Raw genomic sequence first — 26,165 nt, 5'->3', positions numbered from 1 at the left:
GATTAGAAAGATCTGCTTTTCGCAGATTATACTTGCTCCGTATAATATTTAAATTATTTTAATAAATGAAAGTTTATTATAAGCATGTACGTGACAAATGATAATTTAATTCTTTACAACAGAGTTACGATTTACACCTAAGTATAGTTATTACAATAATACCATATTGGGTTCAGTGACTGAAAACATATTTTAAAAATAATAATTAAAAAAGATTTTATAATATATCTAGCAATCGCTAAATATTTTTTTAGAAAATATGTGTAATTTTTAATTATAAATTAATGGTTTAAATGTATATGTAGTAATAATTTTTTAATGTGTTGTTGCTCTTTATATAAAGAGCGCATTGGTGAAAATAAATTGCCACTGCACATTTATAAAAAATATAAATAAATTCAGAGATTCTACTATTCCTTATAATTTTATGTACTTATATTAGATTATCCCGAAATGATTATCGATTTTTAATATAACTACAAAAATAACTTTCGAGTGCTTTTTTTTATTTTAATGATTAAATTTTCTTTTTAAGATATAACCATTTCTCAACTTAATTACATTTTTAAATTTAATTAGCAATATATGCTAGAGGTTTTGATTATAATATTTCGATAACCCACTTTTCGCATAGTCTGCATTTTGATATATTGGGTTGAAGTATTGAATCGATCGAATTAAATGCTAGTTGTAAAGACCAAGGTCATACATTACCCATTTCACATCTCCGGTTATCATATGATCGAGTAAAGGCAATTCAGCTTCAAGATCCAGAAGCTCTTGGGATATGTGGATACTCGCCGACTTTTTTCTTCGCTCAATTCGTGTGGAACCCATACATCATGTTTTCAAGCCTCGTAAATTTTTGGGCCTAATTTTTTTTAATTATTGGAATGTGGAATTCATATGTGCACAAAGACAGTTTTAACAAAAGATATATTAATGGCCAAAACACCACTCATCGTTAAAACCTAATTTAAAAAAAAAACGATATTTATTATAATATGCACCGATTCAATAGTGCATAACTGTTGAATCAGCTATGTTAATGTATGATTTAAGAGGGAGTTGCTTTAATTTTTCCAGTCAGTAAATCATGTCTATCTCTTCTAGTTTCCTACGACCTAATTTTTTGCTATCGTAATTTCAGAAAATAATTCGGAAACTACGCCCACTAAATATATTTTTTAGGTGTAGGTCATTGATATACATTTGTAAATTAAATATACATAGTTAATAAAGCTCAAATATCAAGCGTATTACACTTAGAACACAACATTAAAGAAGCAATTTTCATAGCGAATCCATTAATTTTAATATACAAAAATTCACCCTAATATACCCCAAAAATAAGCGTTTAACTCCTGTAACGCAATCTTACAAAAATCTATATGACTCATCGGCTTAAAATAATAAAATTTGACCGTTTCTAGGCAATTTCACCTGTCGGACGATCGAATTGTTTTAAAGAAAACACAAAGACCTATTACTTTGAAAAAACATCTCGGAGCACACCTTACCAATTCCCGGCGGGCAAAAAGAGCTTTCGCCGAAAGCCCTCCTTATCTTTATTTATTTACCGTTCGGAAATATTTGAAGCGTAACATAATGCCGGCTATTTAATTTGGGCTCGAGTGTCCGATCAAATAAAAACGATCAGGACTCGAGTGTGATCAGAATTAAATACAAGCACTACAGATCCTCGGACCCTCGTTTCCTTTACCTTGTTAGTTCCGGACCGTCTCGACGAACACTCGAGAGCCCCTTATGAAGGCGCCCGGGGCCGGGGGGCGCCCCGTTTTGTCATTTTCGCTGCTGATAAAATTTACAATCTCCCAGCAAACATTTGCGCACCGACGGGTCCCAAAGGCCCCATGAATCGAGCGGATGCACGCGAAAGGGCCCGGGGTCGAATAAATTTTCGGGTCCGTTTCGGTGGAAATTTTCACGGTGTCAAAGCCGTGTCGAAAAACACTGATTAGTCCAAACTGACGTGCGGTTACTGGATCGAATTTACGATAATACCGTCGAAACCCTGCGGGTCACTATGCAAACTGATGGTGAAAAAAATAAATGTTTTTTTATTGTGTATACACTAAATAAATGATCAAAAACGACGGGTGAAATACATTGAATCGTTTTTGAGATTTTTTCCTATATAAATACGGGCTTTGTTGTGGATAACAAACGCTTTTTATAAACGATATTACAGGTAGATTCAAAAGTTTTCTACCCAAGTATGCTATAAACGTGATACTGTAAAACAGTTTTTAAATTATTTTTATATAACATGATCCAGTAGTTGTTTATATATCTATTATCTATTTGCTTTATTTAAAATTTAGTTTAACCATTAAAAATTCATAATATTTTTTTTATTAAAATATCCCTTATAAACCGGTTTTAAATGATTGTGTAAGGGTTTCTCGAAAAAAATTCCTAATTAAGAATTCTCATTTAGCTAATTTCTTGATCATTTTCATAGAGCTTTATTTTGTTAAAACTTAAATTTGTACGAATATTTTTTTAATATTTCACAACTGATTTTTTAATGCAGCGGTTGTAAAACATTTAAAAAAATATTTTATTGTCTACTGTATAAGAATGGATGGATCCCTGTCAGGCGTTTTAAAATATGTATGCTTTCTTAGAAGATTAATATAGAGGTCGGAAGTATTTGAATGTCAAATAATTGCTTAAGATTTTCTTAAATACTTTAATTGGTTTTAACTTTCCTTTGATAATCTAAGAACTACAATAATAATCAGATAAAAAGAAACCGCTCCACGTAGTAAACAACAAATTGCAAAAATCTATGGGGGCTTTTCAAGAGTTACTCCATAAAATTTTTTTTTACGAACTTGAATATCTCTTTTGCTATAATAATTTAAAGATAATTTTGCTCTTTATATTATTTATTAATGTTAAAGTAGCAACAGCTATTTTTGAATTTTTTTTACAATCCGGATATGGGAGCCTGAAATTCCTTCTTAGCTCGGCTCTCTGTAAACAATCAAAGAAGATCGATCCTTTCTGGTCCTTTGATTATTTGCGTCCATCGTAACAAATCATTATCCTATTTAAGACTGTTCACTTTAACGATCATTCAGTTCTCTGTTAATTATTAATAATTTCCACTTAGGTAAGTGCGCAAATTTAAACTATTTCAATACTAAATTTAATATTATATTTTTATTTATTATATTGCTACTCTTATATCAAAAGATTATCGTTTTGAAGACGATGACACAAAAACGTAGCTCGCCGACAACTGATCCCAGATGGCGCGTCGCTGAGGGTTTACCCTCTATCTGTTTCTAATGGTGCGTTTTATTACTGTTTTTTTATGCATATTTATTAAAATTCCAAATTTTTAATTTAAACTAGTAGACAATTCTATATGCTTCAGCTTTTATAAAAATATACTTTTATTAAAGCTACGCAATTTTATTGTTAATAGTACATATTGTATCAAAAGTAAATAATAATAAAATAGATATATGATAAAAAAATAAAAAATAATGCTTAATTAAAATGTTCTTAAACTTTCTTAAAATATAAAAAATATGTTTTTCAAGAGCCGAATTCTTTTACTAATATTCACTTTAAAAGTGATTTTGCTTATATGTATGCGTTACTATAACACACAAGCGGTTACGAGAAAAAAGGTTGAGAAAGACACTGTAAATGCGATAATGTAAATATCTTGTATTATAAAAATGTTTTATTGTATAAATATTTTAACTAAAACTAACTTAACTACTTTAAAAACTACTTAATATTCAGCCGCAAAAAAGTACAAATATCAATTCTAATAGTTAGTTAAAATTTTTACATTGGCTAAAAGAGTAAATAATTTAATTATTTATAAGTACTTCGCATTAAGAAGTAAAAATTTTAGCATATTTCATTTTTTATATATTAACCAACAAATTTATATTTAAAAATATGCAAAGATTCTTTGTAATGTTTTTCTTTTTGAGAATAATTTTCCCGAGATCGCAAGAAAATCTCGCACGTTCTAGCTTTCTTGAAAAGGTCACAACATGACATTTATCAACGTTGAACGATAAACGATTTAACCCAGCTTGATTATTTTTTCTTAGAGGTGAGGAAAAGGTGATAGATTACATTTAGAACAACAAAATGTAGCATTATTTCGCTATAAGTTATATCATATATTTACATACTATTCAAAATGTATAAAATAACATATCATTTTTAATATATGTTACCAATGATAATAAATCAACAACAACTAAGTAAGTTATGAGACACTAGTCTGTAAATCAGTGACATATTTTTTATTAAATATAAATTATTATTACAACTTACAATCAATAGATGTCAATAAGCACGATCTAGATTTTATTTTCATTTATTCATACGTAAAATGAGAAAAATCTAGTAAAACCTCTACTGTGATATTTTATTAGAACTCTATAATAATCACTAATAGCAGAGTTAATATATATATTGGACCCAGGCATATCAGGTATTATTTATATTATACCAATTCTCACCTTAGTGCAGGTAGAACTTTAGTAGCACGATGCGAGTAAAATAGCGAATTTTTTAATAATTGCCAGACACACCCGAACAACGTTTGCAATTGCCGGCCTCTACGCCACCGATGATTGAAACGGTAAACTCGAAACGTATTCGACCATCCGCGAATAACATAGTATAAAAAAATGTACACACGAGTATACTCGTGCGAGGGCGGTCGGCGAGAACGAATGGGTCGTAATGGGTCGGTCGCGGCCGAAATGGCACTTTTATCGTTCGCTTTTATTGCACGCCCCGGTCCGTTTATCCGCGAACTTTCCCGTCGCAGTTATATCCCTAATTTATGCCGTGGGCAGACAAAGAGACGAATCGATGAAGAATAAGGGATGATTTCGAATTGTCGCATTACGCAGCGGCGCCCTTTATTGCCCCATATACGACCGACATTATGGTAATAACGCACAATGGTCAATTCATATTTGTACGAAGTGCCCATAGACTTGATATGAGTATTAAACTGATAATAAAATATGTAGATTATTGACTAAAACAAATTAATAAGTGTACATACGTGAGTTATCTAACGATTTAAAAATTCTGAACTTTAGTTATGAGCTTCATTTGTATTACCTCAAAGCACTGTACAAGTGTTATATAATTTTAAAGTTGAAATTTCAGTTGCGTTATTACTTTTAAATTGCATCGTACTAATGCATAATAAATTTAATAGCAACAAATCAGATAATTTTTGTCCAAAACGAGTAGTAAACCAGTTAAAATGTCTCGAAAACTAAGCATTACTATTAGTTCAATTATTCTTAGAAATACATGCTTCGATAATGATTAAAAAAAAATATACTAGTTTTAGTGTCCTTAAATTGATAATTATCAATTTACTTAATTGATAATTATCAATTAAGGATGATACCGCACAAACTTAATGAAAGCAAAATATACAAAGTATTATATTATATACGTTCTGCACTTTTAAAACAACAGCAACGATCCGTTTCTTGATCGTGTTGTAATGTGCGAATAAAAGTAGATCCTTTACGATAGCAGATAATGGTATGCCTTTGAATACTTATGGGTTTGAATTCTGTTGTAACCATTACTGCTGTAAGTTGTTGTCAAAAAATTAACAAAATGCAATAAAAACTGCATAGTCTGGTCATTGTACTATTAAATTCTAATTCTTTTACATGACATAATGCTACTATACAATATTTTATAGCGCAACTAGTTGGACTATAAAATATTTCCTTTTTAACCATCACAAAATACATTATTTCTCATAATGCAATCACCCAATAACCAAACCCTGAAGCATAGTAAATAATTTAATGAGTTTAATTAGACTTGATGTTGTAAAATACTTGAAACTTTATTTTTATAATTTGAAAGCATCACAATTATTTCTCTAAAATTTTTAGAGAAAAATACTATACGATGATATTTTATTTCTGGCAGTGTTTTATGTTAAAAAAAGATTTTTATTGGTTTACTAAATTCACGCTTTAATTCAGATCAGCTAGTACGAAAAGGAAAAGAGTTTTTTAATAATTCGAAGAATATAAGTTTTAGAACTAACTTAGTTCCGACTTTCTTAAAAAAAATAAAAGTATCATATCAAATAAGAGTCAATGTTTTCATGTAAATGTTATAAATCATATGACAAAATGTTGTCATTTATTGCAAAATACAATTATTTAAATAAATTTTACATACATTGAATATTTTAGTCAGAATTTAAACAATATTGCACAATTTTTTTTTAATAAATTAGTAGTGCGATTGTTCGGTACTTGTATGTTTTATTAAATGTTTTACTATTTCGAATATTAACTATAATATCATAAATATGCATTAATATTATTATGCATGTTAATGATATTACATTTAATATTATTGATATGCATAAATAAATATTATTATAATTTCATTAATATACAATGTATTATAAATATATAGAACAATGTAAATAAAATTAAATTTTTAGTAGTTCATCATTGCAATTGGCAATAATTAATATACTGTTCGTAATTAAAAAACAATTAATAATACTTAAAAGAATAAATTATTTATACAAATCAAATCATTATATTTCAAATGTAAATTAGATTATTATATATTTGTGGCAAAAATGTGTTATTTTTAAAGATAGTGTACATATGTACAAAAGCATCATTCGTTTTTCATTAATATAGAACTGTCAGACCTTGCATCTAATGTTTAACGATAAAATATTTAAAACTATTGTAACGTCAAAGTGGGTGCTGAGTGGGTAGCAAATAACGGCCGTTGAATAATACAACGGCCTGAGTTACGACAATCCGCTTTGTTGCTGCGATGCGTTATTGATGAAGCCGAGGGTTGACAACAGCTGCATTAGAGGTGGCATTCCAATAGAGCAAAAAATAATGAGATCTGGTAATGGCCCTACATTGCTTTAATATCTTTATTAAATTTCATTCATAAAAAATATTTGGCAAAAGTATAGAAATAACCTATAATTTGAATTCTATCATATATGTTTCTGAATAACTATGTTTACTTCATGAAATTTTAAAAGCAATTACGATAGATGTAGACTTAATAGCTTTTAGATATTCATTTTTAGCGTTAACATAATGTAAATTGACTCGAAGGGTTCTATTTTCCAGTAGGTCATATTGAAGTAAGGTGACTCAAGTTTAGATTCTAGACGTATAGACGTCGCATTAGAACTAAACTATGATTTTATATTATTAGCATTAATTGTTTAACGATTAATGGAAATCAATCTCCATAAAGAATTTAAATCATTCTTTAGAGTCCGCAACAGATCAAATGCATTTAAAAAAATTAAATCATCTGCATATAGAATACAACTTTGATTTTAAACTGCCGTGTTTATGTCATTAATAAACAACCCAAAGAGCAGCGGGCCCATGTTTAATCCTTGAGGAATCCTCGAAGGAAGAATGAAAACTAATGGACATTGAAAAAGCACTAAGTCATACTTAGCGATTTTTAAACCGAAATACACCAAAATAGTAATTTGTGATAAAATAAAATAATATCGTGCTGAATGAGCTTCTAAATTTTATTAGACAATCACCGCTCAAATAAATAAAATAAAACACTGCCCTTTTATAGGGCATTTTAGATTTATTCAAGTAGTTGTTTTTTATCATTTCAGCACGCAACCATATGTTGCGATTATGACTTTTAAAAAATGTGATGTTATTAAGTATTAAGTGTGTTATTCAATCACTGTTAATTTTAAATTATACTTATTAGGATAATTTAATTATTAGATAAATTTATTAATTAACATAAGTTTAAAAATATAAATAGTACAAATATTTCTGAAACTAAAATAAAATATAGAGTATTTGCATAAGACAAAATATTTTTGTTCATATTTTGTATATGTATAGTAGATATTTTTGTAACTGAATGATGTTAAACAAATATGAATAAATTGTAACTAATGAGTTTAAAGTGATTTGTAAAAATAGTTACTAGTATTTAATTTGTATTTCCTTCACAATTTTATTCCATTTTTAATTTTCTTGATTTGTTGTAACCTTAATTTGTTAACAACAAAATATAATATTATATAGGTGTATTATGATTGTTTCTTCTTACATTGTGTATATAAATATAATATGTGTTGCCAGTCAATATAAATGCTAAAATGCTAAAACTCTGTTATTTGCTATAAATTTAGAATATAAATTACGTATATCTAGCGAAAATTTAGTCAACTGATGAAAATTAGAATATTCTTTGGTCCGGGAAACACAACTTATATACTTACATAAATATAACATTTATAAGATATAAAGTTATATACCAGACTTTTGATATATGAGTTTTCTTATGAAGAAAAAATCGCATTTGAATATAAAAAGTTTAAGAATATATTTATTCTATGAAAAGAATAAGAAATTAACAAGTTTTTGTTACAGTATAATTTAATAAAGAATATTTTATTATATGACACAGTGTAAAATAATCCTAGTCCTTATTTCCCTTGCTTTATCCGTCAATCAAGCTTGTCCTGATTACGATTTACAATACGCTTAGCATAAATATGTATACGTGACTTAACGTTGTTGTTTTTATTTTCTCCTTAAAAAACCCTTTTCACCCTGGCCTCGGTTATTTCACAAGAAAGGGGATCTTTTGTACAATTTTTCCTGTCGGGGATTATCTTTGAATATATGCTACGGCAGGAGGATATAAACGTACTATAATAGTATACGTATGATTATTATCCTTTATACCTGAGAGGGTATAATGATGGGCTTAGGAAACAATAACGTCATTTTTTATACTTATTGAGATAATATTTTTTTATATGTACACATAGAGGAGTAGAAAAAAACAGACGATAAGCGATCTTTAGGCGTAATAAAATATGTAACGATCGCTGTAATCTTACGTAGCTCGGATGGTATCTGCAGTACTACACGCATAAACGAATGTTTGTGCGAGTTTGCGGTTTTGACGTTCATTTAATTACATATGTGGGTCATTGGGATTGTTTGAATGGAAAAAAGCTCCATCACAATTGACAGGGGGTCTCATGGGAGGTTCTCGGCGGCCATTATAACGGCCGTTACGTGAGTTGAGTTAATCTATTGTTCATACTAGCTTAATACATATAGTACGATTATGTACGCATTATATGATGAATTCGACATCCAAAACTATTCAAAGATCAATAAAGGCATTCGAGTAGTTTCACATTACAAAATAAGGCAATGTTTGAAGTTATTCCTATAAAAAAAAATTTCATACTATTTTTTTCACAGTAATTAGAGTTGTGCAATTATATCATGGGCAGCAATTTCCAATTATAGTTCAGAGAGCGCTTAAGAGAAATATATCAATGCTATTAGCCGGTTGACTATGTACAAATTGTGCATTTGGTTAAATATTCAACTATTCGTACACTAGATAATGCTGCAGTAAATGCAGTTATTGACAACAATCCCAGCTTGTCAACAATAGCTTTAAACTCAGCTGTCAGTCGATAGAGTATTTTAAGAGCTATAATTTATTTTTAAGAATGGTTCAACTTTAAATCCATTTAAATATAATGGAGTACCTTTAAAATATACCGTAAAATAATTCAATAAATTATATTAATGTAATCTTATATTTGTAATGGCAAAACTTCCAAAAAAATATTAATTTTACTAAGAAATCAATTTTTTAATTCGTCATCACGATAGACCAGTGGTATTTACTATTTATGCTAGTAAAAAAGAATTAAAGCAGCATAAAAAAACAGTAAATTATCTTTCAAAATCCAAGTAATGTACGAATCCTTTTCTTGGCAAATTCTGTTCTTTCGAGCGAATGACAAAAATGGGTCGTTTTGTTTTCATACACGGAAATTAGCATTAACAAATATTGATTCGCCCCTTCGGCAAAAGCGCGGGCGTATATATTGGCTCGGTAGGGTTTTGATATCTCAACGAGGAAAATTGATATTTACATATCATTCGAATTTCACAATCCCGTCGCGAGCTCGTTTTAACGTTTTAGAAATCAATAGGGTATTTTGAGAGGGCAATATGTTACATTTTTTTACATAATTTCAATATAAAATAAATCAGGAAACCTTGTATTTGGCTATGATATAAATATGTACATTTACATACATTAAAATATTTATTAATAATGTTTTTGTTTATAATATATGATATGTTGTGAGAAAATAGCGTAATAAACTGCGTGTATATGATATTATAACATAATATAAACGTTGACAATGAACAGTCCCAAAGAGGGTAATATAGTTTAATGTCGAGTAAATTAGTTCATCCGACATGAAGAGTTTGTTTATTTGTTGTTTATTGGTCCCTTTGTTGTAGAACAGCTTCATTCTTTGCAGCTGTGAGTTTAAATTATAACATATTATTTTCTTAATTCACATTTGCACTGAGCAATTTAAGCAAGCCATTTTTAAATACAAGATTTAAAAACTCAACAATATAAAAGTATAAATATATACAGGACTGAAAGTATTGGAATAGAATTATATATTTACTTTTCGTTTTTTTTTATTTCTGTATAGGAATCGCTGATAAAATATTTATTTCAATTAAAATGAAACCTCATTCATTTTTTTATTTTTATTACCTCTCGCCTATGTACTGATTCATATTTTTAAATCACACATCTGTCTGAGCATATTCCGCATGTCGCAGGTCATCGTCCATGGGGCTTAGTCAGGCTGTTTTCTCGGGGCTTTTAGGAGCTCTACAAGGGGATCTGGCGTGCGGTGCGACCAGGTCCCGAAACCGAGGACCCTCATCAAGGTGGACCCCGTTAAATTCGGTCCTTCGCCAAATGTGTTTCAGATTGTGGCGCTGTTAATGCGTCCGTGGTATCACAGGATCACCAAGGATTGTTGCGCATTTTTTCACGTAAATAAATATCACCTTCCCCAATAGGCGAAATGGCGCTTTGTATACAAAAGGATTCAATTACCAAGTTTTGATCTTGCTGTCGAGTGTTTTCCGTTGACATGACAACAATACAGGTGTCCTATTAAACTATCCAATTACATCAAAGTATACATACGCATAGATACAGAGGTATATAGCTACTTCTTTATTATAATTTTCACTCGTTGTTCGGATTTTTGAAAAATAGTCCTCAATATTTTAATATTAATATTATACTATACAAATTACTTTATTAAGAAAAACACAAAAAAAATGCAAAACATAATTGAAAATCATTCTAGATCAAATTTATAAACACTAGTACTTTTCGAAACGCCTTAATTTTATTTATTATGGAAATAGTACACTTTTTTTAAAAAGTTTTAAGCTCTAAAATCTAAGATTTTCATATTTATTATTATGTAATTTAATAAAGCTAATTATTTTTTAAAAAAAACTTTTAATATATCAGTTATTTTTATATTACTTTTATATGTTGATATTATATTAATGTTAAGAATCTACTGTTATAACAATATGTTTTATTTTATTTTTTTTATTAAATTTTGTAAAGCAATAATTTTTATACAATAGTTAAATTACCAGTAACTTTTGGTTATAAGCATGTTTTATTATTTGTTATGATGAATTTTGTCATTCTTACGACTATATTTGACAACAAAGTTATAAAAAATATTTTTATGATGCTTAACTTGATTAAAATGATTAACTTAAAATATTTAATAACTAAATCATTATATCATATTTATAGCTAGTATATCATTGACAACAAAATATGCTAAGCATTCTACAATATAGTACACTTATGTTTAAAAAAATCAAAAGCTAAATTTAAATTTAGCGCATATTTAAAAACTATACAAAAAAATTCTCAATTAACTCGAGTGACTAATGCGGCTCCAAACTCCATGGTTCTTTATACGCCTTGTTTCAAAAAATTATCTATTTATTTAAATTTCTAATAGTTAACTGACAAACAGTCGCAAACCGTATACTTTAAAAGCGGTATTCTATATATTTCCCGAAAGTTACTTCTATGCCTGCTGTAAATTTTCTTTTCACATTCTAGGAAATACGTCTCTGATCAAAAAGTTTGTAAAATAATAAATTAATTAATTTTCTTTCAACGCCCTCATCGGTCAATATTTCGGACAGCATATTAGATTCGAATCCATCTAACGTTAAAGTTAATAATATATTTTAAAAGATAAGTTAGTTTAATATATAGGTATTGGATATAATTAATAGTTGATTTTAATCAAATAAATTTACAATGGAAAATATGTGGAAGTGATAATGAATGAGTTCAAAATATATTAATAATTAAATTAGGGGGATAGGCTACATAGTCTTTGAATTTAACTATGATTTTAAATATATAATAAAAATAAGAATAAAAACAAATAAAAATAAATATAGTATTCCAAAGCGATAATTTTTACAGATTCATAATAATTTACATATAATGAAAATCCATACATAGATATCATAGTATTTATTTTTAAAGTAGATAAAAAATTACTACCAGAATTTAAAAATGTGTCCACATTTAAATAACTATTGTAGAAATAATATTGAATTAGCAACAAAATATTGTGAAAAATTAGTAATTTAAGATAAATAAATTATTTCCTGATCTATATTTAGTATAAATTTGAACTCATTGATCCAATCAACATAGAGTGAATAGATAAATGAAAGATTAATATTTCTACAATTTTTTTAAATTTGTATTTCTAAATCCTGAGATTGTCCTGTTGAAAATGTGTAAAATTTACCTTCTCTAATTTTTATTTACAAATCGGTATTTATTATTGCGCCTATTAAGATAATATTTAAGCAAGAATTTTCATTTTGTATAAGTATTTAATTGTGCCAATAAATCATGACACATAGACAATTTTCTTATTAAAAGATAACAACTTTTTGTGGCTGTCGAAAGTTTTCGTAAGATTTATGGAAATTTATAAGACACGTATTTAATTTTACATGGGTAATATTTAATTTATTTAATTTAAAAGATACCATTACTCAAGCGTTATTTACAGTACATATATTTATTATGTACATGTTTGAGGTGTAAACGGCTGCGCTTGGTTCACTCTAAGAATCATGTTTTTATTTTACGAGAAAGAAAATATTCTCCCCCTTTCGATATATTCGTGCTTGTGTCACCAGAATAATAACATGTAGTGTTTTATAAGCTTATTACGTCGCGAGGGTAAGTAGGCTTTCAGGCCAAAGCAAACCGGTCCAGGCCAGAGCTTATGTCAAACATGCCAAGTAATCCTTGGGTACCTGGCGTCGTGTTCTCACGGCCTCCAGCACACGTGTCCGATGACCAAAATCTTACTGTCATACAACCAAAAATGGGTCGTTTTGTCTTTACATGACAGAAAATAATAATAATAAATAGTAATATGTTACAATACACATAGAACTGGGCCATTTTATATTTTAATTTTCATGATAAAATTCATTGTTTTTGCTGTCAAACTCAAAATCCTTTAAATTATTTTAAATGCGAGTTATGCTCTTTACATTACCATTTGTTTCAGTTCATAAGTTTTCCTGTACATGCATGGTATATTTATTTTATATTTATTATCTATGTACTTTACTTGAATTTTAATAAATAAAATCTAGACGATACTGATTATTAATTTGTAATCTGCTATTACTTTTCATACAATAATCAAGAACCTTAAACATTTAATTAAATGTACCTTCTATAATGTGTTATAATATTTTAATATATTCAGTGTATAATCTTATTTATAGTTTCGCTATAATATTTTTTTTTAACTTATTTAAATTAACAATAACATTATGGAATTAGATTTAGAAAATAATGTTTTATCTTAATTAACTTGGATACCACCAGAGGTTGATTACAAATTAAAGAAAAAGAGTACTTTCACGTGATGTTACAGCAAAATTTTCCGACACATATTATATATTCTGATAAACTATAAAATACGATATTTTACTTTAACAGCACAAAAAAAATACACTGAAAAATGTATTTTGTATGCATGTCTAGATCACAATGCGTTCACTGTGAATACCTAGTTGAGGGCAAAAAAATACTATCCAACATAGTTGTCCGATACTACTGTTCTTGCATGTATACTTCAAACAATAGGCAAGCTATGGTAAATAGTTGGCACACAAAAACGAAGTTCTTCTAGAATCTTTAGATTATCTATATTATTTTTCAGTAGCTTGAAAATGTGCTTTTTTAAAACCCAATAACGCGACTCAGTGTTATCATATCCCATATGATCATACATTTATATTTTATGTCACAGAATTGGAAAAATGGCAAATTCGTTGCTACTGATCTTAATAATTCGGGGAGTTGGTTCAGTTCGTATGTGACAATGCACACCTGTTGAAGCGATTTGTGTCTGTCTTTTTACCATGTTTTCAATTTTTAGTTATATGTGTATGTGTGTGTGAGACTGCATTTATGTATTTGTATGTAGGTACATATATATATATATATATATATGGTATTACATTTATAAATATTTGTATGCATTTTTTAAATTTTAATATATTTCATGCATTTCGCCATTGTGACGCATTAGGTTATCCTTTTAGGTCTAATGGTACCTTAATTTTAATAAATTAATTAATTAAATAAATACGCAAAAATGATTAATCACTTCGTAATTTCCCATTCTTAGAAAAAAATTGTCAATGGCAAGTTAAAAACAAATAACAGTCCTTTATTTCTTAAATTTTACTAGCTGGAATTATATCAAAATCTGTCTTTAATTTTCCAGAACCATACTGTGAGTTTAAAATAGTGAGACTATTGATCGATAGATATATGTATTGACACTTATAAGTCATTAAAAATATCGTAATAAATAATTAAAGGTGTCTTAGTTAAATCAAATGCTTCTTTCTAAAAAATATTTTTCGAGATTTTCTTATAAAAAATCTAAAATCATATAAAATTCTCATTTCCCGAGAAATTTGCTGATTTCTCAAAAAAAATTACAACCTATTTTGCAAAAAATGAAATTTATTCAAATATTTTTTAATGATTTAATAATGCTGCATTTTTTACTCTGCTATTGTATGTTTTTTGGAAGCTTTTATTAAATGTCAGAAATATCTGAATAGTAAAATTTTGCTTACGATTTTCCAAACTACTTTAATCATCCTTTGCTTTGATAATCTAAAAACTACCGATAATAATCGGATAAAAAAACCGCTCCGTGTAGAGATCGGCAGATTGCAAAAATATATGGGGGCTTTCCAGAGTTATATCCATAAAATTTGCCAGTTGGCGAACTTAAATCTTGTTTTTTTTTAAATACTAAAATATGAAAAAGAAGATTTAGCCATTATTGACTACTCTATAATTAATTGAAGAAAAATTAATCAGTTCTGGTCCTTCAATTATAATAAATCATCGTCCTGTTAAGGTTCGGTCTCCTTAACGATCATCCAATTCTTTGTTTATTTATGATATGAATGTATCTACATTAGAATAGTGTATTTCTATAATCACATACTATATAGTACGTATATTTTTTTATTTATTAAAATTTCTTTAGAATTTTCGATAAATGAAAAACATTGAGAAACCAGAATGACTATCTTTGTTATAATAGCAGCATAAAAGAAAGATCCAGCCATTTATTGCTGTTGTTGCTTGTTGCTTGCTATTGGTGTATTATCTTTGATAACCGGTAGTTATGTATGTATAGGTTAATTTTTATCTTCTAGCACATACAATGATATATTTATTACAAATTATCGACATATATTGAAATAATATTTCCCTTTCTAACACCTTTTTATATTTGAAAGGATACCACGAAAATATTTATTATACAAATATTCTTTTGGTAAAATGTCTAAATAATAATATAAAAGTGACCCAAGCAAGATAGGTTTCCTAAGAGCACCTGACCTTCTTTTTACCGTGTCTCTTCAAGGTCTTTTTCAAGGCTGCTCTTATGACGGTCACTTCGGTCGGTGCCCGAGCAGACACGAGCATCTGTAAATTTAATTAAAAATACATTTATTTCCGTTTCATTGCTTTCAAAGAATAAATTAAGGCCAACTTCTCCTCGGACGGTTGAATTATATTGTAATTACGAAGTTTCGAGCTCCGGCTTGTTAAGATTACACTTTCAAGGGGAGGACTTGCGCCATACGCCCCCGTGCAACAAGTGCTCAAACTTTTATTGTTTCGAATTCATTAAATTAAAACGGGAGAAAAAGGGAAGAAAACACAGCGGCGACGTTTGAGCATATGGGAGAATAGCTAGAAGAAAATACAAGAATAGAATGGAAAAAATAGCATAAAGCATTTCAAACAGTCGTGTTAGATTTATTTGTTTAAGTTGGAGCATGTGCCCTCGTCGCGGCTATATATTCGGATTAGGGAGTTGAAAAAAAAATAAAGGAGCAATTTATTTTTCAAATCCGACATGTCTTCTCCATTATTCCGTAATACTGATTGTCTATTCCAGGGAAAAGCCCTTGAATACTGCGAAAATCGCTTACACGCGCGGCTCCTACTTGTGTTTAATTTTTTATGTGGATTTCGCCAAGTGTTTTCTTTGAAATATTTTCAGTAAGAGTACTTGAATGTTAAATTAAAACTTAAAGACAATAAGTAAGTGTTTGTCTCAAAATGTTTTCAGTTAAAGTGTACTTGTTTTTAAAACTGAAACTCAATTATAGTAAGTTTATTTATAAATGAAATAAAAAAGCTTTTATAATCATGAACATTTGTTCCTTGAACATATTGAATAAGCAATATTATGATATTTTAACTAGTTGAAAATCCTAGTAGTTATTGCATAAAACAAATACAAGTTATTTTACAGTAGATTCACTGTTGCTTTTATAAAAACTAAAGTTGACATATTATCTCAAGAATATTTTATTATTTGTATCGTAATATTGATACGTGCAAGTGGCACTATTAAGTATTTTCATTCATAGTTACCCAATTTACTTTTAATGCCATCGATATATCTTCTAAGCACGTGCAGCCAAGGTTACATTGGGTGACCTGGAATGAACGAAAATTAATTCAAATGATCCCTAATTTAAATATCTGAGGCTCCTCTGTAATATCAGAATATTCGGAATCACATAATTTACACATCATTACATTTCGTCACTTTATTGTATATATATATATATATATATATATATATATATATATGTATATTAATATATATTTATATATATAATACTAAATCAGTATTAAATACTGTTTCAGAAATAAATATGTTCCTATTTATTTTTTACAGATGCCCCCGTGTGTTCGAGCAGCGACGTGACTGTGATAGGTGCGGCCCTGGACGAGTCACTGAGGGTCAGGTGCTCCGTGGAAGCTGATCCTGCCGATGTCACTTTCATATGGCAATTCAATAACAGCGGCGAAAGCTTCGACGTGTCACCGGCCAGATATGGTAATTCGTAAACATGTCGTATAAAAATAAAAGTCCAATAGGGGATCATCCTATTGCCCACGCTCGCATGCAAAATTCCCTAAAAAAATTACCTTGTTGACGAAGTTCTTTTTATCAAATAATTATACATACATACACGTACTTAGATTCTTTGATATTAAATAAATATTATACATCGTTTAGATTTGTATAAATAAAATCCATCTTTTAAATAAGATAAATTATTATTTTAACTATTATATTCGCTTTCAGCACTTCTTGCTATATAATTATTTTTGCTTTAGCTCATCGTAATTAAACTGTTGGTTTACAAGTTTATTAAATAAATAAATAATGTTAAATGTTACAATGCCATCATTCGTGGATTGTCTATGCACAACATGAATGCAGGGGTAGATTCCGCAACGTTCCTTTAATGCACTGCTGTATTGAAGCGGAAAACTTCTTTATTTATTTATTTAGGGTTTATTTTATGAATTATGTTACTTATCTTTATTTATTTTCCAATTAGATAAATCCCGCAAAAGTAGCGCCTGGCACTTTTTTATTCCTTGTGTTATTTCTAGAATAATTCTCCTTGAGTTGATTTTATTGAAAGTATCAGTTTGTCTTTTGACTTAAGCCAAATACGTTCTTCTCGTACTTACATTTCCCGTCGTTCACTATTAATATTACAAAAGTTACTATTTATTTACCTTACTTATATTTGTCGTTTACAGTACGTATAGTATCATTTTTATTATTCAACTATTTTCTTTGTTAATTATTTTAGCCCATAATGGATAAAAATTGATACTAAGTGTGGAAACATTTCAAAAACTCACATAAAAAGAAGCAGCCCATCATATTCGCTGTCCAAAGCAAATTTCTTGTAAGTGTTCGAACACAAGTGGATTGGGAAGACACTTAATAAAAATTCATCAAATTCACATCGACAAAAAAACTCTGGAATCGACAGATATAGAATGCTCGAAAAGTGCAAAGAGAATTAAATATGTTAGCAAATAAAGAAAATCACTTCGTCCGGCTAGCTGCTGAAGATCATATTTCTGTCAAAGCTATAACAAATAGTGCTTTTATTCGTAAATCCATCGAACAAAAAGGTTAATACACTGCTGATGAATCAGTTGGATACCATAAAATTAATTTCAAATTTTCACGAAGACAAAAAAAAGAGATTATTAGCAAAATAAATATTCTTAGAGAGTGTGTACTCGCTTTAGCCTAACTATGGATGAATGGACAAGTTTTCGAAATAGAAGATATTTTAATATCGTTTTTTTTAATTTAGGACTAGTTTTCATATCAGGATGACGTGATTCTTCTGAAAACCGAAGAATGATTAAGAATCGTTTGGAAGAGTTCGAAATTATTTTTAAAACCGACATTGTCATAAAAAAATTGGACGTGGGAGTCCTGTCTAAGAACAACTTTACCTAAATAATGCAATTCATCTAGCTGTTATAAACATTTTATACCAAAAAGAGGATGAATGTCAAAAATATGGAAATTCTAGTGAAGTGGATAACGACGATGAATAATTTATTCAGGAAAGTGAGTTTGAAAATGATGAATGTGCAGAAATTCCAAATAAAAAACTATATTTGACACCAAGCAGTTTTTAAATAAGACAAACAAATTATCATACTATTTCGAAAAAGTCCAACAAAAGGTACAATTTTACAAAATGATGTAAAAGTGAATTTGATGTCGAGCTTAATGAAGATCTCTACATGAAGACAATGTGGAATATCTTAATTCTCATGATCAAAAGATTTTTAAAATTATAGAATTGCATTAGAAAATCTTGACATCGGCCATATTTAGAATGCATCGAACATTCACGTATTAGAAAATATGTATAAAGTACTCGCTCCTATAAAACTGGCAGTTGAAACTCTGAGTCACCGAGATACCATTTTATGGACTTCTAAAACTATTGCTAATTACCTTTTAAAAAAATATTTTAAATTTAAATAATTTTATCGTACGAAATGTTTACAAACCTGAAAGTCAAAATTGAAGTCATTAGTTTTATATATTTTTTACAAAATCCCGATCATGTTGTCAATACAAACTATTTTTCAAGTTGCTTAAAAAAAGTATATTTAAAACATGGTGAAGAATCTTATAAAATACTTTTAATTTGTTTCAATTAATTTTATTTTATATACCTGTGATTTTTAACATATAATATAATTTAATTTTTTAACAGCACTTAACAGCACCGCCTTCAGAATTCTTAGTAATAAGCAAAGTCTCGAGTCTTAACTTTAAAGTCCCTCTAGCGTGTTTATAAATACACAAGAAAATTTGAAAGTGAAGTGAGTTAGATATCTGACTAATACCTACGTATTAGTGAAATTCGATTATCCATTGAAACAGAGTAACAGTGAACGAAATAGTCTCACTTTTTAAGATCAGCACTCTTCATAGTGTCTCATAGTGTCAAATTTGTACCACATGCTAGCTTCGAAATATAAAAATTTGTGAACGCTTTGAAGCATAAGTAATTATTACTAATGATATTTTTTACTATAGTACATATATGACACCTGGGTTTACCAATATCAACCAGAAACAAATAAAGCAAGCAGCTAAAGTCGACATACCCCTAAAATCAAATAAATTCCGCGTACAAGCAACTGTTTTAATGTTAAAGCTGACCTCCTTTTGAGATTATCTAGAGGTAGTTTTGGAACACTGATAACAGTACGATATGAAAGCAAAAGGAAGGAAAGATATACAGGTCAGACTTGCAATCACTCAAAATATTTTTTGGTGAGTTATCGATACACTTTTTAATGCACTAAAAAACTTGTAAACGCGACGAATATTTTTTTTAGTAATAAATTACGATACAAAAAATATTTACTTTGTCCTAATTTAACCGCATATGACTCGCAAGTCTCATTTCCGAGTAGTTTGTATTCTGCATTTTCTTGAGAAAATAATATTGTTCTTAAATATATATATTGTTTAATCATTACTTAAAATTAAAGTTGATTTGTTGTCTCCTATTTAGGTAACTCTCACGGTACCAGCGAGCTGAGGTACACCCCCGCGAGCGCCAGAGACTACGGCACCCTGTCATGCAGGGGCACAAACGCCATCGGAAGACAAGCCGAGCCTTGCCTGTACCAACTGGTGCCCGCAGGTAATTTATCATACCGTCTTTCCCCTTACTATATACTGCACAACTAGAAAAAATATTCAAATGAACAAATCTGGAAAGCAAAACGGACGCAGAATTTCCACGCGCGCGCTGTCGCAATTTATGTACGCGCGCGCCGCATAATACACGCATCACAATTTCGAATCAATTTATATACGGAAATTATGTAAAAATATTGCGTCCCATTTATATACAAATACATAAGCAGCGCCACCTAAATCTGCTGAGTTTTCTGCGAGAAAATAATACAGGATAAAATAGAGAGAGGGGTGTAAAATGAGGTGCGGATGGGTTTTTATATAGTAAACCGTTTTTTTTTATATATAATATAGATTACACAATAAATTACAATTTATATACATATCTTGTCTTGGGGTGAAGCTGCGCAATGATATTTGACTGATCTGAGCTTTTGGGTCACCCTGTATTGCGGAACCATTCGTGATGTCGGTTCATTAAATTCAATTTTGCGAATTGTCAAGGTATCGAGTTCAAAGTTACTGAGCGCGTAATCCAACAGAATCCTAGACCCCCATTGAACTATCGACGTTGCGTTCAATTCGAAACGTTCCCAATAACGATGTAGCTCACGTAACGAATCATGCGCATTATATCATATATGTATAATATATTATACATATATATAATACATATAAAAGGATATTAGTCATGAAATTGCGAGAACGTAGTATTTAATAATAATTTCTTCGGAAATTTCGGGCAGGTATTGAATCGCGCGCTCTATAAGACGAATCGTTCGTATGGGACTTATTCAATGGTACCGGCGCTAAATATGTTTTTCGTTGAAAGACTCATAGACCGGATGAATGGCGTGAAAGCTGCAAAGCAAAACGTGTATGGGGGCAGGGGACAATCGATAAAAGGTATATTTAAAAAAGTGAAATAAGCGGTTCCGTGAAATGTGGTAAATGTGTATAATAAAATTTGTTTGTGTACATGTATTGATAAATATATTTTTGTTTTTATATAGCTAGAATTATTATTATTATATAGTGTATCTGGTTATTCGACTGGTTTTTCTTAGTTAAATTATATCAATTAATTATTATGAGAGTTTTATTTGTACGCAATGCTTTAAATTAAATTTATTTAGCATATTTTCAGAAAGGATATTTATTTTTCAGTCTTTATGTTTTGAGTTGCCAACAAACCACGAAGCATTTGAAATTATTTTTATTGAGTTGTTTTAATATTAATTATAACATTTAAATTTTATATTTAAGTCAGATATTCAGTGTTAATTTTCATAAATTTATCTACTACACGATTGGAATCTTTATAGTAGCATATAATGACTGTCATCAAAGAATAAATGAATGATTACATTTCTAAATACTTTAGATAAAAATTACATATACTTATCACAAATATCGTATTTTAATTTGATATACTATTTTTTATATGGTTTATTTGTTATATTAAGAGATTAGCGTCTGAAATATTTTTTTGTATGTGTGTTATCATTTCATGTAATAATTTTTTTTATCATAAAATATTATAATTGATAGTATGAATAATAATATTAGTAAAACTATTTTTAATCAATATTATAAAAGCGTTCTATATTGAATTTTCCGAAAAAAGTATTGCTTTATATTAATTATATTATAATTGTCACATAAAAATAACACATAATAAAAATGTATTATATTGCTATTTATAAACTTGCTACACTTTATTTTTTAAAGTGAATCAATAGGAAAAAAGCAAAGGTCAAACGCACCTTTATATGAAACACCTGAGCTAGAATTATTCTCAATTACGAATGAATTGCGTATAACAAAATATCTCATTGAAAATTTCACATAAAATACGAGGAATGTGCTAATAAAATATATAAATAACGCGCCGTTTATACACCCACACCTCGCTAGACGGCCGCTCTTTATACGGCCTTTCGCTATAACGGCCCTCTTCAATTAAGGCACGTTTTCGATTAACGGCCTAAAATGTTTCGCTATAACGGCAAAAAAACTTTTTTTCGATGTCGATTTCTTAAAAAATTTAAAAATAGATTTAATTTGCATAATTTTAAAATGAAAGGTGAAGCAGCTAGCGCCGATGAGGCTGCATCTAAGGAATATACTAACATTTTAAAGGGAATTATTGAAAGAGGTGGCCATAAACCTGAAAAAGTGTTTACCGTAGACGAAACAGGGCTTTATTGAAAGCAAATGCCTGATTGCACGTACATTTCAAAAACTGAAAAATCTGTGCCTGGTTATTAGGTGTCTAAAGAACGATTAACTTTGCTACTTGGTGCAAATGCCGCGGGTGATTTTAAGCTAAAACCACTTTTAATATATTAGTCCGAAAATCCAAGGCCTCTTAAAGGACTAAATAAAAAACAATTACCCGTCATATGGAGATCCAACTAGAAAGCTTGGATGACTAAAGCTACTTTAAAGGATTGGATCAAAAATCACTTTTGCACAGAAGTGAAAAAATATTTGCGAGACAATAACTTAAGCAACAAGGCTTTGCTAATTTTGGTTAATGCACCAGGGCATCTTACTAATTTATCTGAACTATCTGAAGATGTCATGATTGAGTACCTTCCGAAAAATACAACAGCTCTGATCCAACCAATGGATCAGGGTGCAATAGCCACTTTTGAGGCATATTACCTACGCCGAACTTTCCGACAACTTATAAGGGAAGCCAATGGTAAATCTTCAATTAAAACATTTTGGAAAAACTATAACATCAAGGATGCTGTTGACAGCATCAGTGAATTACGGAAGGAATTAAAATTAACAACAATGAACCATGTTTGGAAAAAAATATGGCCAGAATGTGTAAAAAGTACTGATGTAGAAGTTAATTGCCTTCCTGAAATTAGGCAAAACATTTTGAGTCTAGCACATGATCTCGGCTTTGAAGATTTGAACGAACGTGATGTGCTTGATCTACTTCCAGCTGATAGGGAACCCCTTTCATATGAGGAACTCATTCAGTTGCAAGCAGAACCGGCATTTGATGAAGAGACAGAGCCTGTTGTATTCAAACAGCTAACATCAAAAATATTGTCAAAAGCTTTTTCCTATTTCGAACAAGGAATAAACATCTTCCTTGAAAACGATCCTGACGTCGAACCTAGCGCTAAAGTTTCTCGAGGAATTAACTCAGCCATTAGCTGTTATTAATCACTGAAGAACGAAAGAGACAAAAAGGCAAGACAAACAACGCTGGGCAATTTTTTTAAGCCAGGCCCATCCTTACCAGCGAAAAATGAGAACGACAGTGATCTGCAGGTAACCATTTCTTCATCGTCTTCAGATTAAAGCCATTTTAAAAAAAATATGTATGTATTCATACACATATTTTATGTAACATGAAGTTGTTTCATTTTTTTGTTTATGAATTGTTGTTGGTTTTTGGAGTCTGTTATTATTTTATGTACAAATGTATGTACTTGTTATGTATGTATTTTTGATTTAAATGAAATAAAAAGATAAAATGCATTTTAAATGATAAACCATGTTACATATTTAACAAATTTGGAACCGATCCCATTGAATTTGTATGAATTTGTATTAGAATAATTGATTCGTTATACGGCCTTTCGCTTTGCGACCAAGTTTCGTGGAACGTATCTAGGCCGTAAAGCGAGGTATGGGTGTATTATATTCACTATGATTTTCAGTAAATCAGTAAAGTTCTTAACTCAAAACTCAAAGAACTTAGCTTATCTTTAAAAGAAAACAAAAATTATTTTTCTTGTTCTCACTTAAATTGTACATGCTTATTTATGCCAAGATATTTTTCAGTTACTGTTGAAACTATCTTTGGATCGATTGACACAAAAAAATCCATTTGCATCAGCAGTGAAATTTACTTTCTAAAAAATTCTCTCAATCAATGTGTCGTTGACTATTTAATAAAAAATAGCATAGTGATTGTGTGTTTACTTTTATAAAACAACTGTATCGTAGGTAAAAGTTTCAATTTATAACGTACATATGTTTACGTATTTTTCAAATGTTCCAAAAAAAATATGGTATACAAAAACGTGAAAACAACTTGCTGGACCATAAAAATAATTGTTGGAAAGTTTGTTGTGCCCTGGACAAAAATGCAACGCTTTTTGCCCTCGGTCAAATGTTAATGTGCGGGTAGATAGATTCGAATGGGGTGCGCTCCATGCACCACTGAATGCACCCGGAAATATACGGCTGTGCCTCAAAGTGCATTTTTTCGTTTGGTCACCCTTTGTCGTTATTTTGGATTTTTAATATTGTTTTTATTGTTGTACCAGTCCTTGTTTTACCAAATGTGTTATTGCATTTGAAAAAGGTCTAATTGTTTAATATCCCACACAAAATTTATTTCGACTAATCAGAGAAAAACGCAGCAATATAAAGTTTTTATATTACAAAAGCCGTGGGTGCCTAAATTGTTTTCATTGTGTTAACAGTCAAAGTATCACCTAAATATGCCTTAAAAATATTAGTACAACTTTTGCATTATGCTAATTTTAAATTTTAAATATTACAATTTTTAACTTAGCAAAAGCATTGCATATTAAATTTATTGTTAAAAAAATATAAAATACTTTCGTACCAATACTACTGCTTCATACACAATACACTAACATTTATTAAAGCATTTTGACAATTTATTATATAGTGAGATTTTTAATAACAAAGCTGCTACTAAATATGCATATCGAGATTTTACCAACTCCAAAATTTCTAGAATAAATAATTTGTTTACGGGTTATTGCGCCATGTCTTTGAGTCACTGATAGACCTGTATCATTTTTCACTTAGTTTGACCATTTTCAAGAATCCGCGAAGTATGCTACTAGGTTATACAAACCTATGGACAATTTCCATATCTGTGACAATAGATAATACATTTTATTACATATGTTCACTATGCATATAAATTTTTGGTTCGTTTTGCCACGAGAGTAAATATTGGCCGCCGGTTAAAACGCGAGTACGTATGCCGCACGGGCATCGTGGGACACCAGTAATTTAATAACGGATGATGGACGTGGAAACGTGGAAATTGTACGTAACCGATGGCGTATTTTTTTGTGTGCGATCGAAATCCAATTTGAGGCATTCATCGTCGCCATTTGTGGCCGGAAGACTTACTATGTGTGCCATATCCGCCGCTTTCAATAGTGGTCCATTTGGGTGTGATTTATTTTCACGTCACTCACTCGCGCGATTTGTACTGTTTGGTGAATTTTTGTTTCTTTTGTCTGCTTCTAGCCAAACCGTCACCACTTAGAAATTGCACGTTAAGGGGCGCCATGAATGCGACTGACGCTTTGGAAGTTAGATGTGTCGCTGGACACGACGGTGGTCTTCCTCAGACGTTTGTTTTGGAAGCTGTGGACGCGAGGACGAAAAGGAAGAGACTTAATTTAACAGCGCCTTCGTCAGGTAATATTTTTTTATTTAATATTGCTACAAAAATTAAAAAATAAATATTTTTAAATATATTTCGATTTAAAAGTATATATTTTTTTCATCAAACAGAAAACATACTATATATTTTTTTAATAATAAACCGTTTTTTACG

At 29.6% G+C, this 26,165-nt stretch overlaps 1 protein-coding gene across 1 annotated transcript in view; it reads left to right on the top strand.

Moving 5' to 3' along the window:
- The window catches only part of LOC148233025 (neural cell adhesion molecule 1-like), a 602,564-nt gene that overhangs the window by 493,531 nt on the left and 82,868 nt on the right, over positions 1-26,165 (top strand). The window contains exons 11-13 of the mRNA XM_088190284.1: positions 17,270-17,431; positions 20,457-20,588; positions 25,853-26,026. Of these exons, the coding sequence (XP_088046410.1) occupies positions 17,270-17,431; positions 20,457-20,588; positions 25,853-26,026 (468 nt within the window). The remainder of the gene's footprint in view (positions 1-17,269; positions 17,432-20,456; positions 20,589-25,852; positions 26,027-26,165) is intronic.

Source organism: Plectrocnemia conspersa, unplaced genomic scaffold (genome assembly GCF_051122295.1).
Source record: "Plectrocnemia conspersa isolate PC_06_02 unplaced genomic scaffold, ASM5112229v1 ptg000008l, whole genome shotgun sequence".
NCBI classification, from domain to species: domain Eukaryota; kingdom Metazoa; phylum Arthropoda; class Insecta; order Trichoptera; family Polycentropodidae; genus Plectrocnemia; species Plectrocnemia conspersa.
Note: the sequence above shows the minus strand (reverse complement) of the source record. Positions and strands in the feature narration are given on the sequence as shown.